The sequence below is a fragment of the Macaca thibetana genome, chromosome 5 (genome assembly GCF_024542745.1).
Source record: "Macaca thibetana thibetana isolate TM-01 chromosome 5, ASM2454274v1, whole genome shotgun sequence".
In the NCBI taxonomy this organism is placed as follows: Eukaryota; Metazoa; Chordata; class Mammalia; order Primates; family Cercopithecidae; genus Macaca; species Macaca thibetana.
This window is the reverse complement of record NC_065582.1, coordinates 74,121,595-74,139,597: the sequence shown is the minus strand read 5'-3', so window position 1 is coordinate 74,139,597 and position 18,003 is coordinate 74,121,595. Positions and strand designations below refer to the sequence as shown.

General features: G+C 33.8%; 1 protein-coding gene across 1 annotated transcript in view; it reads right to left on the bottom strand.

The window, feature by feature from the left end:
• The window catches only part of LOC126954345 (bifunctional heparan sulfate N-deacetylase/N-sulfotransferase 4), a 290,679-nt gene that overhangs the window by 91,749 nt on the left and 180,927 nt on the right, over positions 1–18,003 (bottom strand). Inside the window, exon 6 of the mRNA XM_050789919.1 lies at positions 16,245–16,373. Within this exon, the coding sequence (XP_050645876.1) occupies positions 16,245–16,373 (129 nt within the window). The remainder of the gene's footprint in view (positions 1–16,244; positions 16,374–18,003) is intronic.

The window sequence follows — 18,003 nt, the reverse complement described above, 5'->3', positions numbered from 1 at the left end:
AATTTAACTTTTACCAAAGACTGTGCCTCCCCAGTCTGCAGATTGTTTTTTGGGTTTTTTTTTTTTTGGTATCTTTTTTTTAGAAAATAAAAATCTCCATTCTTCCTCTGGCAGATATCATGGTCTTTTGTTAACAAATACTTCAGGTATATGCTGTTTCCATAAAAATTATAAAGTTATCTGTGTATGCCAAAACAAAAAAACAATGATCAATACAGAATTGATCTCATTTGCACATTAAAAATTTAAAATCTTAGCTAAAGATTACTTCTAACGCTCACGAAGATATTTATCCAACAACATACAGTGGTTAACATTCAAATCAATTTCTATGCCATCGGTCACCTCCCTGAATTTCCCACAGCAATAAAAATGTGGCTGGGCTTACTGAGCTAATGTGGAGTGGATTATTGGTGATATGAAGGTGGGGAATGAAAGTAGGAAAGGGAGACAGATGACAAACACATAAATAACTTTAGAGAGTGGTAAATGCTATGAAAAAATAAGACAAGTTAGTGAGAGAGAGTGACTGGAAAAAGTCGGGCAACCCTTCTCTGAGGAGGTAACTTTTGACCTGAGGCATGAAAGGCAGAAGAAATCAGGCTTCCAAATTCCTGGAAGCAACTTGTTTCAAGAAATTAATGGTAGCACAGAAGCCCTGAGGGACAAACAATCCTGGCATGTATGAAGGCCTGTAAGGAAAGAAGGATGGTGTGGTTATAGTGTAGCAAGTGAAGGTCAGAGTGGAACTTAGTAAATGCAGAGAGGGCGGCAGAGGGCCAGGTCATGGTCCAGAGTTTGAAGTTAATTTTAAGATTAAATGAGAAAGCACTGGAAGACGTTAAGAATGGCTGTGGCATGCTCTATTTTACGTTTAATGATAACATTTTAACTGCTCTAGGGATAACAGATTCTATGTGGCCAGAGAGACAGCAATTTTTCTGGAGGAGAGATAACAGATGCCTTGTCTTGCAGGGTTGTTGCAGAGATGGAGAGAAAATAATTGGGATATAATTTGGAAGGAGAGTTGACAGTACTTACTGATGAATTCATTCATTCAACAGATATATAATAGAACCTACTATAGTTACACACTGGTGAAAGGAATATCTCTTGATATTACTGGGAAGTCACCCATCCTCTAGAAAGTCATTTACAAAACCATAATGATTGAGCCAATGACTGCACACTGCAAGTTACTATCATGGCACTGATGGGCTTCTTTTTCAAAACTTTAAACAGTAAATATTCACAGTCATTATAAACAATTATGTATAAATATATGTTGATATATATATATATTCAAGATGCATTCAGCAAAAGATTTGGTAAAAGCTGCATTAAATTTGGGGCAATGGAATATATTTAATTTCTTTTTTATTTTTCTCAATAGCTCATAATTCCCAAATGCTGTGTATGTGAGCATAACATCTCAGCCCATGTAGGAAGCTCTGTCTGTATAGATTTGATTGCTTGAGCAAGTTAAGTAAATTGCAGAATGGACTTCTAAAAAGAAATTGCAGGAGGATGGCAATTTTCAAGTCACATCTTTTATTCACATTTGATTTGAATGTGTACCTGTGTGTGAAAGAGAGTTTAAGTGGATATAATAACAGCTTCAAAAAGGAGCAAGATTCTGTTACTTACACTTTATACTTTGAATGGCATTGTTGAATATCTTAAATTGCATTACAAGTGACAACTATAAATCAAGGAAACACTTCATGCTTGGAATCTTATCTTTTACATTGTTTAAGCTGGTAATTTCCATACAGTGCTAGAGGAGGCTAGCAGTCATCATGAACTTTCCATTTACAAGAACATGACCTTTTCTTTACTTCTAAATATCTAGGCTGTTTCTCTAGTTTTAGTTAATGTTCTCACAGAGAGGTAATTGAACACTGACTGTTCTGTTAGGTGTGAAGTTCAATGGAGACAGATCCATAGGATCAATAACTGCAGACATGAAGAGTATCCTTTCCGCTAGTGATGGGTGATGAAACCCAGTCTAAAGTTTTCTATTTGATTTCTGGGGTTGAATTTCTTATTTATATTAAATTTATCTCAGCCCTCTAAATTATTTGTAAAAATTAACAACTAGTAAGGGCTTTAAGTTTTCATATCATTAATATATGTTTACCAAACACAGAGGTTGCCATAATTCTATGTATTCCTCATCCGAGCTAAACTTCTGCAACAGTCTGTAATGACAATAAACAAAGAACTTAGTGTTTCCAAAAATGTATCGATTAATACAAAAATTAAAAGACCTTAAAACCAGCAACACTAGCAACTGAAACAAAAACCTTTGCCAAAAACATCTGAGGTATTTTAGTAGAGAACAAAATCAAAGGAAAAAAAAATTGTTTTGACCAACCAAGCAAGCATTGCGTTCAATGACTCCATTTGTTTCACTGGAATAAAAAATAATGATGTAAATGTTATCACTTAAAAATAGCTCAGAAGGCATAATAAACTGATAGCACAAGAATAGTTTCAGAAGCAAACCATGTAATGAACTAAAAGTCTTTGTAATAGAGGATGTCTTTATCACATGATTTATGTGTTCAAGCAGCAAGAAACAATCAAGCAAAATTCAAGCTGTAAATAAACCCAGCGCTCATGGGCTTCTAATATGCCTCAAATATCATTTGATGATAAAAATGACATTTCAAATAACAATTGCAACCAAATTATTTATATTTTCTCTAAAACATAAAATCGCTTGCTTTTTATCACATCATGTACTGTTTGTGTAAAACAGTAAGAGAAACAACATTTATTTCTCTCATTTTACAGACATATTCTGAAGCCCAAGGAAATTAGATGACGTATTCTTTGCTACTTAGTAAACTAGAAAAAAATAAAACAAGGTTTTCTGAGTTTGGGTTATCAGATGATGCACTAACATTCCTGCTGCCTGTTTGATTTCATGAAAGAAGCAAGAATAAACTTCCCATTTTCTTTTTCCCCCTTCATTTCCCTTTTTCTCCGCTCCCCTCGACTCACTCTCCTGCTGTCCCTTTTTTTCATTTTCTTCCTTTTCTCTCCTCCTCTTCTCCTGACTCCTCTCCCCTGTTCTCTCATTTCCCTTTTTTTTCTGACACAACAAAAACAACTCATGCAAAAGCATTGGTAGTTAGTCAGACACAGGCAGGGCAGGAGATCCCACCGCCCCACACCGCCTTCCAGTCACCAGAAATGTTTGGCCACCATCGAGTGATGGTCAGGCGGTTGTTAACTGTCTCTCTAAAATAATAATCGGTCACAGCAGTGCCAGGGAAAAGTAGTCTCCTGACATATCAAAACACTTGAAACTGGTGATCAGCAACTTCCTGATAAAATCTCAGTAGTGGAGCGAGCAGGCATGCACATTAAGAGGCAAAATGGCAGGGTTTAACTGGTATATGATCTTCCTCTAGAAACTCTTGACTGGTAAGAGAACACCTCAAGTGAGCATGCAGACAGCTTTAGTAAACATACCATGCATGCTCAGCTTCCAAATGTCGGCCGGCCACTGTGTATGTGGACAGCCTCGCCCAGTGGAAAAATCAGGGGAGAAGTAACACAACCCCAGAAGCATGTCAATGTACAAGACCCCACGTCAAAGGTCAAACCACGCACTGATCTCTTACATTGCCTGCTTGGCCCTCATCCAAGTGTAATTTACTTCCTTTACTTCCTGCTCTAAAGCTTTTTAATAAACTTTCACTCCTGCTCTGAAGCTTGCCTCAGTCACCCTTACGCCCTTTGGTTGAATTCTTTCTTATGAGGAGACAACAATTGAGGTTTCTGGAGACCTGTATAGATTTACCACTGCAAACACACTTCAGTGCCATGTGACTCAGATCCATTCCGTAGTGGTAACAAAAGGGCATGTGGTAGACATATGCAGTTACGGCATAATTTTTGTTTGTTAATTTATTCAACCTATTGAGCCCATACTCTATGCCTAGGGATACATATAGTAGAGGTGAAGAAGATAGTCACTAAACAGGTACCACCATGAGCTGTATTATGCATATGACTCTATCTATGTAAACAGCCACGAAATCTGACCCAAACCCATGAGCAGGCTCAGGGGATGAGAAAGAGAAAGCAGAGATGAAATTCGATAGATAAATAGTGAGGTTAAAGTGAGAGTAGTAGATATATTAATAGAAAAGTACTGTAGGCATAAGAAGCTATACATACAAGGCCTTCTGATACAGAATAAGCCCTGACATGTCAAATGGAACTCCAGATCACCATTATTTAGCATTTACATAAATACTTCATATCATATCTGCATATAAGCCACTTAGGGAAAAGCTAAGCCAGAAGTATTTGCTTTCCTCAAATATAAAAATAGGAAAATGTCAACATGTTTTAGAAAACAGTTTGTATTTTTATTTTCACTGTATCTAACTCTGAGGAATAACCAGAGGGACATAAAATAGGAACAAAGAAAGTGAAATAAGTTAAAGTGATCCAAAAAGAGTCTTTCTCATTCACTGTACTTAAAAAAATAAATATTAAGGAAAAGAAACAAGACATATTGCAATATTTAGGTGTTATAAAATTTGTAAAATAGATAATAAAATCCAGAATTTTGAACTCTTCAGTAGAGTGAAACCTCACAAACAAACCAAAAAAGTACACATTTCCGAATTTAATTTTGTAGACTAACCAACTTTTTCTACTTTCTCACCAACTCATTAGTCATATAAACACTGATACAAGGAGTGTTTTCTTTTCTTTTTTTCTTATTATGAATTCACTGATAATGCTTGCAAACTGTCCCCAAATGTGAAGAGCATTATGTACCTAGTATTTACATATTGCATGCCCCAAAATAGAGAGAAAAAACGTTTTATTTACCGACTAACATCCATATAAACAGGAGGCTGTGATTTTCCTGCTGAAAGTTTATTTATGCTAAAGAGCTATTTTACTATCTTTCATTCCAAACTTTGGGAAAACTAAAGTAGCCAGTTATACTAGATGGAAAAGACTGCCCTAATAAAATATTGCAGCTTTCATTTATTTTTCTGTGGAAACAAAATTGGAAAAAAAAAATGCAATCTTATGGATTTTTTCATGTTCTGGAAATATACAGCAATGCAAATTGTATTCCATCAGAACCTGTAGCAAATATTGTATTAGAAAGAGATATATCTACACAGTAAAATAAATCTCTTATTTCATGAGAAGACAGAGTTCAAGTTTAGGAGACAAAAATATTTTGGTCATTTTTTAGGGCACACTTTACATTCTGAACTACTCATTTTTAAATAAATTCTATTGTGGAAAATTGAAACAAAACTACTACTAAAAATCTAGGGAAAAAACACAAAATTTACCCACATTCTCTACATCTTTATGCTAACTCTGATCCTGATTTTCATTGTGAACGAAAGAATAATATCATATGTTGTGAGGCCATGGATCTTAGCTGACTCTAGATTTTACAAAATCCCTGCTGTGAGTGTGAACCCCTTACAGAAGTGGTGATTCATGTCCTTTTGTAAAGGTTAGTCCTGCAAATCTTTAAGCATAGAAAAAAAAAATTTAAAAAAAAGAAGATAAAGGAAAAAAGGAAGTGACTGTAGGTCTTTCAGTGAGTGGAAATAGAATTTTCCACAATCTATATACTCCACAGGGGTCCATTCCTCTCACAGTTGGTGGCTGTTCTCCCCAGCTCTAAGCCCCAGAGCTCCCAATAACATTAATTGCTTCAAAGTCCCTGTCTTGAGAAGTAGATTTCACTATAGTAGGAAAGTTAGAAGTTAATTTCTATAAAAATAAATACCCCTGAGTTCGGGAGAGGGGCTAGGGGGTGAAGAGAGGTTGATTAATGGGTACAAACATACAGTTTGATAGAAGTAAGATCTAGTGCTTGATAAATTAGTAGGGTGGCTATAGTTTACATTACTTGTTATGTATTTCAAAGTAGCTCAAAAAGAATAATTCCAATGTTGCTAGCATAAAGAAAAGACAAGTATTTATGGTAATGGATATCCCAATTACAGTGATTTAATCTTTCCAAATTATACAGAATGCATTAAATTATCATATGCACCACCAAAATATGTACATCTATTATGTATCAATAAAAAAGATAAAGAAAAATATAAATCCTCCTGGAACACATGTAGAAAATGTCCTAGGTCTCCAAGTTAGAAATATTAATATACTATTTTATGAAGATGTATATTTTGATGGAATATATAATTGCTTTGCTCTCCGTGGAATATTATCTCATTGTCATAATTTTCTTTGAACCACAGAGTTTATAGGAAATCAAAGCCAAAATCATCAAAGAATACTTGGATACCTTGATATCAGTAATCAGTTCTTTATAATCTGCTACAGACTTGGGATATTGCTTGCATTTTATTTTGTTGCTCTGCACATAAAATAGTTTATTGTAAATTACCTTGCATATCCAGCTCTATATTATTTCAGCATTAAACAGAACTCCTCAAAGTTGGTTTCAGGTTATTTTATGTTGATGTTATCCTGTGCCTCACAGCTGCCTTTTCTCTAACCTGTCTGAAGAGCCGGCACTAATCCATAATGTACTGCACCTGCTATTAGATTCCATGAACTCAGAGATTGATATACACGGAGAAGGAAAGCTCATTAACCAGACTAGGTATATGAAAGTTCAGCAGACAGCACACGGAGAAGTTTATCATTGCAGTTCCATTATACTCTACTGTCAATTTCAAGTACACCACTCTTTCAGGCACATATTTTTTGTTCACCTGAATTTGCAAGTGGCCAACAGAATAGGTGAGGTTTAGTGAGTCTAGGCACTGCTCTGAACTTTGAAAAGTGTAATAACTTTTCTGGCTCCTGAACTGTTATTTTAGAGCATTCTAGAATCTGAGCCTCTTGAAACTTATTTGTCAAGAAAACAGAAAATTCTATTTTTATGTTGCTCTTTGTGTAGCATGAAATTAAAATGAGTAGAAAAAATTAAATCCTGTAGGACATATTAATTGCAAGCTTTTATATTTATTGTGGAAACCATCTGATAAGACTCCCGACTGTTTTGACTATTTTCAGTTGCTGCATATTTTATAGGGTAGTGTCTCAACTTGAATGATGGTGGACTACCTGGTGTAAGCTGTTTCACCTCATACATGATTAAATTATATTTCTTCCTGTCTGAACAAAGATTATTTGAAAATACAGGAAGGATTCGGCACCAGGGAAATACATGTTAGTATTTGACAAGTGTGGAACAGTGCAGAAAAATATCAGTATGTGATGAAGACATGCTAAGAATCTAAGAAAAATAAGAGAGAGTTATCTGAATGTTAAATAGACAGATGTCAAAGATGCTTTTGAAATCCCATTCAAACGGCCCTCAGATCATTTAATTTTCAATTGTTAGGCTCATTTGGGCAAAGCAACTTGGTATCCAGGGAAATCAAGAAACCCCATTCCTTGTAGTTGGCTGAATCAAAAAATATAATACATAATAGTAACAGGAGTTCATATGTGAATCAAGATGTAAAACTTTATTCCAACTCATATTTTCTGTTTTATGGTAGATTACAAAATAATGACATGTTTTGAAATTTGTCAAACTATGAAAACAAGATATATCTCTGAATGCCAGTAAGAGTCAGAATTTAAAAAAAAAAAATTGTTGAAAATGCAGAAAGAAAAAAATATCAGAGACTTTCGAACACAGAATAGATACAGTTGTATTGTAGAAGGGGCCAACACAAAATAATGTGAATCCTCAAACTGGAAGCTGAAGAAGGAAAGAAACAATACTGATTTTGTTGTGGCATTTGCCTTTTGGACTGCAGAGCAAAGTTGCAGATGTTATAAACCAGAAAAACAAAATGTGAAACTTTTCAAGGTTATTTAATCCAGTCTCCTTCCTTTAGGCAGATGAATTCCCAAGGCGATAAGAAAGAACTATAGAGTTGTTGATTCTATTTTAAAGTACTCTAGAGGGGGAAATTCCAGGACATTCCTTCATATATTTTTTCCAGCTTTTATTAACCTCATAGGATCTTACATACATATGAATTCAGTAACTACTAATCAAAATTCAAAATGGTCCTGCAAAATCTGGAAATTATATTTCAGTATACAAGTAATGGGAAGGTCTTTTTTTCTCTACTTCCCTCAATATATCTACCATTAGATATCTTCCAATTTTATCTCATCCTTTAATTATTAAATATGTTGACAAACTACCATTTCCCCATTTCCTCCGATCTTATAATTATAGATTAGATCCAGATTTATAATGCTTGTACTATTTAAAATTAACTTGATTTGTGTGTGTGTGTGTGTGTTTTACAGTGAGAGAGATGTAGCCACGATTTAATTGTATAAGAACATAGAAATCACATATTCTTAGTATAAGATGAGATATTAGAAGCTCAGTAATAGATTTCACATTTCTACAAAATTTCTGTTTGGACAGCTTCAACAACAAGGAACTTAATATGTCATGATTGCAGCCCACACAACTTTCTGACAGATTTAATTTATCCTTATATAATATTTATCCTTATATAATGGTGAGATTATATTATTATTTTATTTTAAAATGATTAGAGGCTTTTCATTATTTCCTTTTAAATTTCACCTTGTTAGATTTGATTTTTTTATTCTAATATGCTAACCAAAACTAGATATTAATATCATAATCTGTCTGGTGTATTTACTTTCACTGTCAGCTTTGTGTCAAGCTAGTATGTCCTTACTCATCCACTGATAAACATACAAAAACAACAATACTAAGTACAGAAAACTATTAATCATTTTCAAATCCACAGACAAAATTACCATCCAAGAGAGACGTCATACATTGTGCCTATAGCATTTCTATAAGATTAAAGTATAGATGATTAATTGAAAGGGAAATCTAGTATAGATTGACTTTTATGTTTTAGAATTTATCCTAACATTATTGATCACCTCTTCTACTTATAAGTTCCTACAAACATCACTTTTACACACTGAGAGTCAGCTGGGAAAGTAGGTAGAGAAAATGGTAGTCTCTGGGTGATTTCACGTATGTTGAATACTTCCCACTAAAAACACATTTCCCCTGGGACTTTGATACCTAGAATAATGTATTCATGGATCTCCCCTTTAAAAGTCAGCTCTGTTAAATAGAAATATTCTTCAGAGTCAGCATATTATTTCATATCAATAATTTTAATTTTCAAATTAATTAACTTATAGTTCTTTCTTCAGCATGGTTTGGGTGAAAGATATGAAAATATTCTTTACTCTGACAAAGAATTAAGTGATGATTAGAAGAAAAGATTGGAACAGAGAAGCCTGGCTTATTGTTTTCTTTTTCTGGTTACTTCTTTCCTCATACCATTCCTGGCTTCCTCCTTGCCAGCCTTGTTGGAACCTTAAACTCAAAATAGTAACTCATCATCAAGAAGCCGCAATATTTACTTTCTCAACATTAGTGAGGTTAGTATTAATCATAGCCCATCACCTCTCTGTTTATGAGAAGACACTTACACGGAGAAAAACCAAGTGTGCATTGTCTTTTCCTTCATTCACTTCTTCCTTCTTTGTGTTCCCGATTTTCTTTCACTCACTCCAAGTCTGCCTCCCACATTAAGTTCCTCATCTGGTGTGATGGTTAATCTTATGTGTCAACCTGACCACCAGACCATGAAATGGCCAGATATTTGGTCAGACCTTATTTTGGTGTGTCCATGAGGGTGTTTCTGGATGAGAATAACATTTTAATTAGTCCAGTGCACAACCCTTGTATTGGGTAAAGCAGATAGTCCTCTGTAATGTGGGTAGACTTCATTCAAGCTGTTGAAGACACGAATAAAACAAAAAAGCTAAGTAAAAGGAATTTCCTTCTGCTTGACTGCCTTCACTTTGGGACACTGTGTTTTCTTCTCTGCCTTTGGACTCTAACTGCAATCTTGGCTTTCACTGGTCTTGAGACTGCTGGCATTTGGACGGGAACTGTCCCATCAGTTTTCCTGGGTCTCCCCAGCTTCTCGACTGTATATGAGATCTTGGGTCTTGACAGCCCTCATAATTGCATGAGCCACTTCTTTATAATCTCTCTCTCTCTCTCTGTATCTATCTATGTATCTATCTATGTATCTATCTATCTATCTATCTATCTATCTATCTATCTATCTATATCCTATTGGGTCTGTTTCTCTGGAGAACCCCATCTAAGGCATCTGATAACTTCTCCCTATGAAGGCTGGGAAGTAAGCTCCATTTGGCCTGGGCTCTACCAGATGCTACCTGTAGTCTGTTTCCCTTGAGATCTGAGCAGTATCTACTCAGACTGCTTGAGGTGACACATAGTCCTTGTTTTGAGCAACATTGTTCCTTAAACAGTCATCTTTATGGACTACTGTTTGCTTGATCTATACTTCATCCCATATTAGGATGTGCTATCTTATCCATACTACTGACCCTTTTGACCCTCTGGACCGTCTATTCCTGCTGTGTCTATCCTGGTCTCTATCATTTACCTATGTATCATATTTTGAGCTCACCATCAATTTACAATGACAAAGCAAGTATAGTTTGTGACTGGATAGAAGAAGCCTCCTGAAACTCCCCATCTTTGATTATCCTATTCTGCCTAAAATTAAAATAAATCTGTGTAGCAATGATAAGCTTTTAAAAGTGAAGTTTATAAAACTTAGTATAGTTTGGTTAGTTCACAAGTGGTAAACATGGAAATACTAGAAGCCAAATAGTCTTTTATGTTATTTAAAACCTTGAGATTTATTTTAAGTACAAATCTCCAAATTAGGCTCTATGAGGGACACTGGGTTCAAAATATTTAAAAACAGAAGCATAATCTATGTCTTTATTGACAAATAGTCAGACAAATATTCAAGTAATAAACACCAGTAACAATCACACCTGGACAGGAGGTCCAGGGGAGGCAATGGCCAGTGTTCTGAAAATTACTGACTTACCCTAAGGACACGACTAGGGAAGACATGTGTCAGGAATGTAGCCCCAGAATGAAAAGGGTATGATGAAGTGACCCTTACCTCTGCTGAGATTAAATTCTCGCTAAGGAAAGGAATGAAGAGAGAGGTTTCCACTTGCTTTAATTAATGTTTACATCTCAATTGTTAAAAATTATTTTAGAATATCCCCGATTTTTTAAAAATATATATACAAAAGATGTCCATTTTGAAATATGCACAAAAATTGAAATATCTCAGATATAGGTTTGGTAGGAATACTTTTGAGGTACATTGAGGATTAATTCAATTAGCTTGCTATTCAGAAGTACAAGCAAGTTCTGAGAAATGAAGTTTCTTGCTAAAGAGCATAGAGCATCCACGCTCCTGTTCCAAGTGTGGTGCCATTATACCCAATAGACCTTTTGTTTTGTTTTGTTTTTAATAGTCATGCAGTTGTAGGGGAAGACAGTTTAATTACTCATAACCTGACAAAGCATATTTGCCCTCACTTTCCTATCTTCCCATCAAATTTAGAAGTTTCTATTTTCATACAATGTGAGTTTTTATTTTTTTAGGAATTTAAAATAGTGTATATGAATTATCTAATGTAATTTATTTTAAACACACCTAGAGCTTTACCATAGCCAACTTAGCTATAGCTTTGTTCAAAGTATATCATTTTATTCAAGTACAAGACTTTCTTCCATGAAGCAAAGTGGGCATAGCATAAGGTTCACTATTTCGTATTTTCTGTATACACTGGGACATGAATGAGGACATGCTTTCCTAAGACCTCAAAAATGGAATCATTACAGGAGAAGAAATTAGAAAGCTGAAATAATCACAACATTATATAATGTTGGGATTCCCACACTGCTATACCATCGTACCTCTATTTATAACAGGAAATAAAATTACAACTATAAAAGATGAAAAGACACACACACAAAAGGGTCAAGCTCTCTATTTTAGATTAAGAAAAATTAGCAAAGATTTAAAAAATGAGCTTCAGGTCATCCAAGTATACAAAGATAATACAAAGCTGTCTAGTTTTAATTCAGCTTTATATTGTGGCCACTTTTAGAAACTGAAATAAGTGTGCCTACTGAGATCTCCAGCCACAAGCAAACTCAACTTATGGGCCTCCTAAGCTCCTCTGATAAAATTATGATTTTTAATTTTTGGCTAGAGATTCACATATCAATATTTCATTACTATAATTAAAAAATAGAAGCCAAATGAGATATTATATAATATTTAATTATTATATTAAACATATGCTTCTTTTTTAAATATTATTATACTTTAAGTATAACGTGCAGGTGCATGTGCATAACGTGCAGGTTTGTTACATATGTATACTTGTGCCATGTTGGCATGCTGCACCCATCAACTCATCAGCACCCATCAACTCGTCATTTACATCAGGTATATGTGGTTTTCCTGACTATCATAAGAGAAACAAATTATTTAGAGATGCAGTCTAATTTCTTTGTAGCAGTGCTAGTATTTACCAACTGGTTTTGTGAAGAAGTTGTGAAATAGCTCTAAGAGGAAAAGAGCACTAAATGCCTACATTAAGAAAAAAGAAAGATATCAGATAAGAAGCTTAATTTCGTATCTCAAGGAACTAGTCAAAGAAGAACAAAATAAGTCCAAAGTCAGCAGAAAGAAGAAAAAAATAAGTATTGCAGCAAAAATAAATAAAATAGAGATTAGAAGAATATAAAAGATCAATGAAACTAAGAGTTGGAATTTGAAAAAGATAAATAAAATTAGCATGCATTTAGCTAGACTAAGGGAAAAAGAGAGAAGACTCAAATAAAATGAGAAAGAGGAGATATTACAACTAATACCACAGAAATGCAAAGGACAATAACAGACTACTATGAACAATGATATATCTAACAGGTTAACCTAGAAGAAATAGACAAATTCCCAAAAAGATACAACCTACCAAGATTGAACCATGAAGAAACAGGAAATCTGAACAGACCAATAACGAGTAAGGAGAATGAATTGTAATTAAAGGTCTCTTAGCAAGGAAAAGCTCAGGACTTAACAGTGTCATTGATGTATTTTACCAAAAATAAAAAAAAAGAAAAATTAAGAGAATTAACACCAAATCCTTCCCAAACTCTTGCAAAAAATTTAAGAGGAGAGTACACTCCCAAACTCATTTTATGATGCTAGCATTACCCTGATATCAAAGCCAGTTAAGGGCTCTATAGGAAAAGAAAATTATAGGGTAATATTTCTGACAAACACAGAGACAAAAATTCTCAATGAAATTCTAACAAGCCAAATTCAATAGCAAATCAAAATGTTAATACACCATAATCAAGTGGGATTTATCCCTAGGATGTAAAAATGTTTCAACATATGCAAATCTATAAGTGCGATAAGCCATATTAATAAGATGAATGAATGACAAAAATCATATGATCATCTCAATGGAAGCAGTAAAAGCATGTAACAAAATTCAACATCCGTTCATCATAAAAAGCTCAACAAATTAGGTATAAAAATGCATCACAACACAATTAGTGCCATATATTACAAACTCACAGCTAATGTCATCTTTACTTGTACAAAGTTGAAAGCTTTTCTACTAAGATCAGGAGCAAGAGAAGGATGTTCACCCCAACTGCTTCTATTCAATATAATAATAAAAGTTCTAGCCAGAAAAACTGGGCAAGAGAAAGAAAAAAAAATACACCCAAATTGGAAAAGAAAAAAGTTAAATTGTTTCTGTTTGCAGATGACATGATCTTTTATGTAGAAAACTCTAAATATTCCTTGAAAAAACTGTTAAACTAATAAATTCAGTAAAGTTGCAGTACACAAAATCAACGTACAAAAATCAGTAGTTTTTGTACACTGACAAGGTATCTGAAAAAGAGACAAGAAAGGATCCCATTTACAATAGCATCAAAAAAATACTTAGGATTGGAAGAATTAGTATTGCTAAAATATCCATATTACTCACAATGATCTACCAATTCAATGAAATTTTTGTCAAAATATTGATGACTTTTTCACAGAAATATAAAAAACAATTCTAAAATTTCTATGGAACCACAAAAGACCCAGAATAGTCAAAGCAATCTTGAGAAACAAGAAGAAAGCTGAAGACATCATATTATCTAACATCAAACCATACTACACAGCTATGGCAATAAAAACAGCAAGGTACTGACATAAAGAGTGACATAAAGACCACTGAAACAAAGCAAACAGTCCAGAAATAAATCTATGCACTTACAGTCAATTGATTTTTGTCAAAGGTTGCAAGAACACAGAATGAGGAAATAACAGTCTCTTCAATAAACAGATGTTGGGAAAATTGAATATCCACATAGAGAAGAACAAAATTAGCCCTTTATCTCACACCATATTTAAAAATCAACTCAAAATGGACTAAAGGCTTAAATCAAAGACCTGAAACTGGAAAACTATTAGAAGGAAGTATAGGGAAAAAAGTTTTTGACATTGGACTGGGCATTGATTTTTTCTTTTTCTTCTTCTTCTTCTTCTTTTTTTTTTTTTTTTTTTTTTAATATATATATATATATATATATAAATCCCAAAGCCCAGACAACAGAAGCAAAATAAACAAATGGGATTGCATTAAGCTAAAAAGCTTTTGCACAGCAACGAACATAAATAATAGACTGAAAAGACAACCTATGGAGTGAGAGAAAATATTTAAAACCATATATCTGCAAATGCTTAATATCCAAAACACATATCAGGAACTCAAACAACTCAATAGTAAGAAAAGGAATAACCTCCCTTAAAAATGGGCAAAATATTTGAAAAGATATTTCTCAAAGGAAGAAATACAAATGACCAACAGGTATATGAAAAAATCCTAACATCATTCATCATCAGGGAAATACAAATTAAAACCATAATGAAATATCACCTCACACCTGTTAAAATGAATATTATCAAAAAGATTGAAGATAACAAAGTTGGTGAAGATGTGGAGAAAGGGGAACATTTGACCACCATTGGTAGAAATATAAATTACTTCATCTATTGTGGAAAATACTATAGAGATTCCTTAAAAACTACCATATGATCCAACAATCCCTTTACTGGGAATATAGCCAAAGGAAATGTAATTAGTGTGTTGAAGACACATCTGCATTCTCATGTTCATTGCAGCATTATTCACAATAGCCTAAATATGGAATCAATCTATGTATCAATTGACAGATGAATTAATAAATAAAATGTGGTGCATGTATGTATCTATCGATATATAAAATATCATTCATCCTTAAAAAAGAAGCAAATCTTGTCATTTGTGACAACATAAATGAACCAGGAGGACATAGCTAAGTGAATAAGTCAGGCACGGGAAGACAAATACTTCATGATCTCACTTATATGTAAGATCTAAAAAAGTTTAACTCTTGGGAGGCCGAGGAGGGCGGATCATGAGGCAGGAGATTGAGACCATCCTGGCTAACACGGTAAAACCCCGTCTCCACTAAAAATACAAAAAATTAGCCAGGCGTGATGGCGGGCGCCTGTAGTCCCAGCTACTCGGGAGGCTGAGGCAGGAGAATGGCGTGAGGCGGAGCTAGCAGTGAGCCGAGATCTCGCCACTGCACTTCAGCCTGGGCTACAGAGCGAGACTCCCTCTCAAAAAAAAAAAAAAAAAAAAAAAAAGGAAAAAGAAAAAAAGTTGAACTCATAGATCCGGAAAGTAGGATGCCAGTGGCTCGGGGAAAGTTCGTGGAAGGGAGTAAAGTTCCAGTTAGATGGGATGAATAAGTTAATAGTTAATAATAACATATTTTATACTTAAAAATTGCTAAGAGAATAAATATTTTAAATGTTCTTGTTACAAAAATAATAAGAATGAGAGATGATAGTATGCTAATTAGGTTGATTTAATTATTTCACAATGTCCACATATAGCAAAGCATCATGTTGTACTGTAAAAATAAACAATTTTTATTTGTCAGTTGTACCTTCATAAAGTTGAAAGACCTCACTTGAAAAAAATAACAGTGGAAAACATTGCTACTCTTTTACTGCTAGAAATAAATTTTCACTACCCACATTACAAAGTAAAAACCCTGACTTTGTAATCAAATCTACTGAAAATTCAGTCCCCAAAGTCAAATGTCATCAATAAAAGTATTTTAATGTAGATTTAAATGCATGACCAGTAAGATGTGCTGTAAATAAAGAAAATAAATATTATTTAGTTTAAAAGACAGGAAAATAAAACACATTTGAAAAGGCTAATCTTATTGTAAGATGCATGCATAGAATACATACTGGGTTTAGAAGGATTGTGAGAAAAAGTTCACCTCCTCTGATACTTTTATCCAGTTCTTGGGGTCCTCCTGGATATTCTTTGTAGAAAATAGTGTGAGTGAACAACCCACAAGTCTGTCGAGGGAGGACCTGAGTAAAAGAGGGGAAAAACAGCACCCGGACATGATTTAATTAAGAACTTCACCACTATCTCATAACTTTAGAATCTGCAAATTGTAATTTCCTATTGGATTTTCTTGGTTGCTAAAGTCAAAATCTTATTATAATCACAAGTTGATGTTGGCGTAATTCTGTAAATATTAAGGAAGTTTCCATATCAAAGGCATAAAAAATAAAGGTAAAATAATTTTCAGTTGGTTTTATAAATCTAACCCACCACCTGTGTTATGTTAAATGATTACGGAAAACGCAAAGCCTTCTTAGGGTTAATTTCATCCAAAGATGGAAATTCTCCAAGGTTACATCTTTCATGCCATTAGGCCATCACTCTCCTTGCTTCTAAAATCAAGTCCTGCATTGTAAAGGTATTCAAGTACTGGGATTCAAACAATCGGTTTTCATAACCCCTTCCACACTAACTTTGTTTTCACTACACTCTGAATTTAAATTTTATCACATAATAGTCAAATTATTTAGTGATTACTTCTGGTATATTTTGTGGTTGTTTCTTCTGTAAATCTGAATGTTTAATAAAGAAAGCAAATAAGTAATTTTATTCCAAAATCATATTTTGAATAACAAACTACTGGTAATTTAATGGACAAATGCATCTAATTGCCTAGAGTTTTTTTTTTAATCATTTGCTTAATTATCATAAGGGTTAATCTTACATTTAAAGTAAATAAATGCATATAATATTGGTTAAAAAGAATGCTTTTATTTCATAATATGTTGAATGGTCATTCAAGGCAAGGAATTAATGCCATACAAGATCCAGTGATGTTTTAGACACAGAAGATAAAGGAAGGGTAAAGAGAAACCTGGGTATTTTCATTATGATTTGAAATTATGTGAGTAATTCTGTTTATACCTTCTGGATTTCTATGGCCATCAATGTCACTATTTGCATTACCAATAACTTCTCTTAAATTTGAGGCTTCTTCAGGCCTTCTGGTACCAATTTACAATAAAATAAAGCTTCACGACTAATAAATATTGTGTGTCAGCTCTGGTTAGATATGTGTGTGTGCGGTTGCTTTACTCACAGATAGTGGTTAGATAGAAAAATAAATCATAGATAGATAGATGATGGATTTAACAGCAATATGAATAATGAATTAGGAAGGTGTAAATATTTAAATGAGTGAGAACAGTTTGTAAACCAATGCTCTGATCTTGGCAACTGATTATGAAAACATCATCTAAGTCACTAGAAGTAGGGATACTTGTTTTAAAATAGGCTATTTTATCTCAAAGTGAGTAATATATATTTTTTTACCAATGAATGATTGTAAATTGCCATCTAAAATCCAATTGGTTTTATTGGCATTTATAGGATTCCTACATCCTATAAACTTTCAATTACTATATCTGAAAAGAAAAACACATACCTCCCTTTTTGGAGTATGCAAGGAAAAGACAAAAACAAAAACAAAAACAAAAAAGAGCAGTATTCTTAGATACTTTTGAGTGTCTGAAAGCCAAAATAAACTGAGTGGATAAATTTAACTCTCAGATGCTATTTGTTACATTCTGTCTGTTGACAGAATAACAACTTGAGAGGTGTTTTCTTGATCCGTGGAGCCTTACTCTGCCTGTA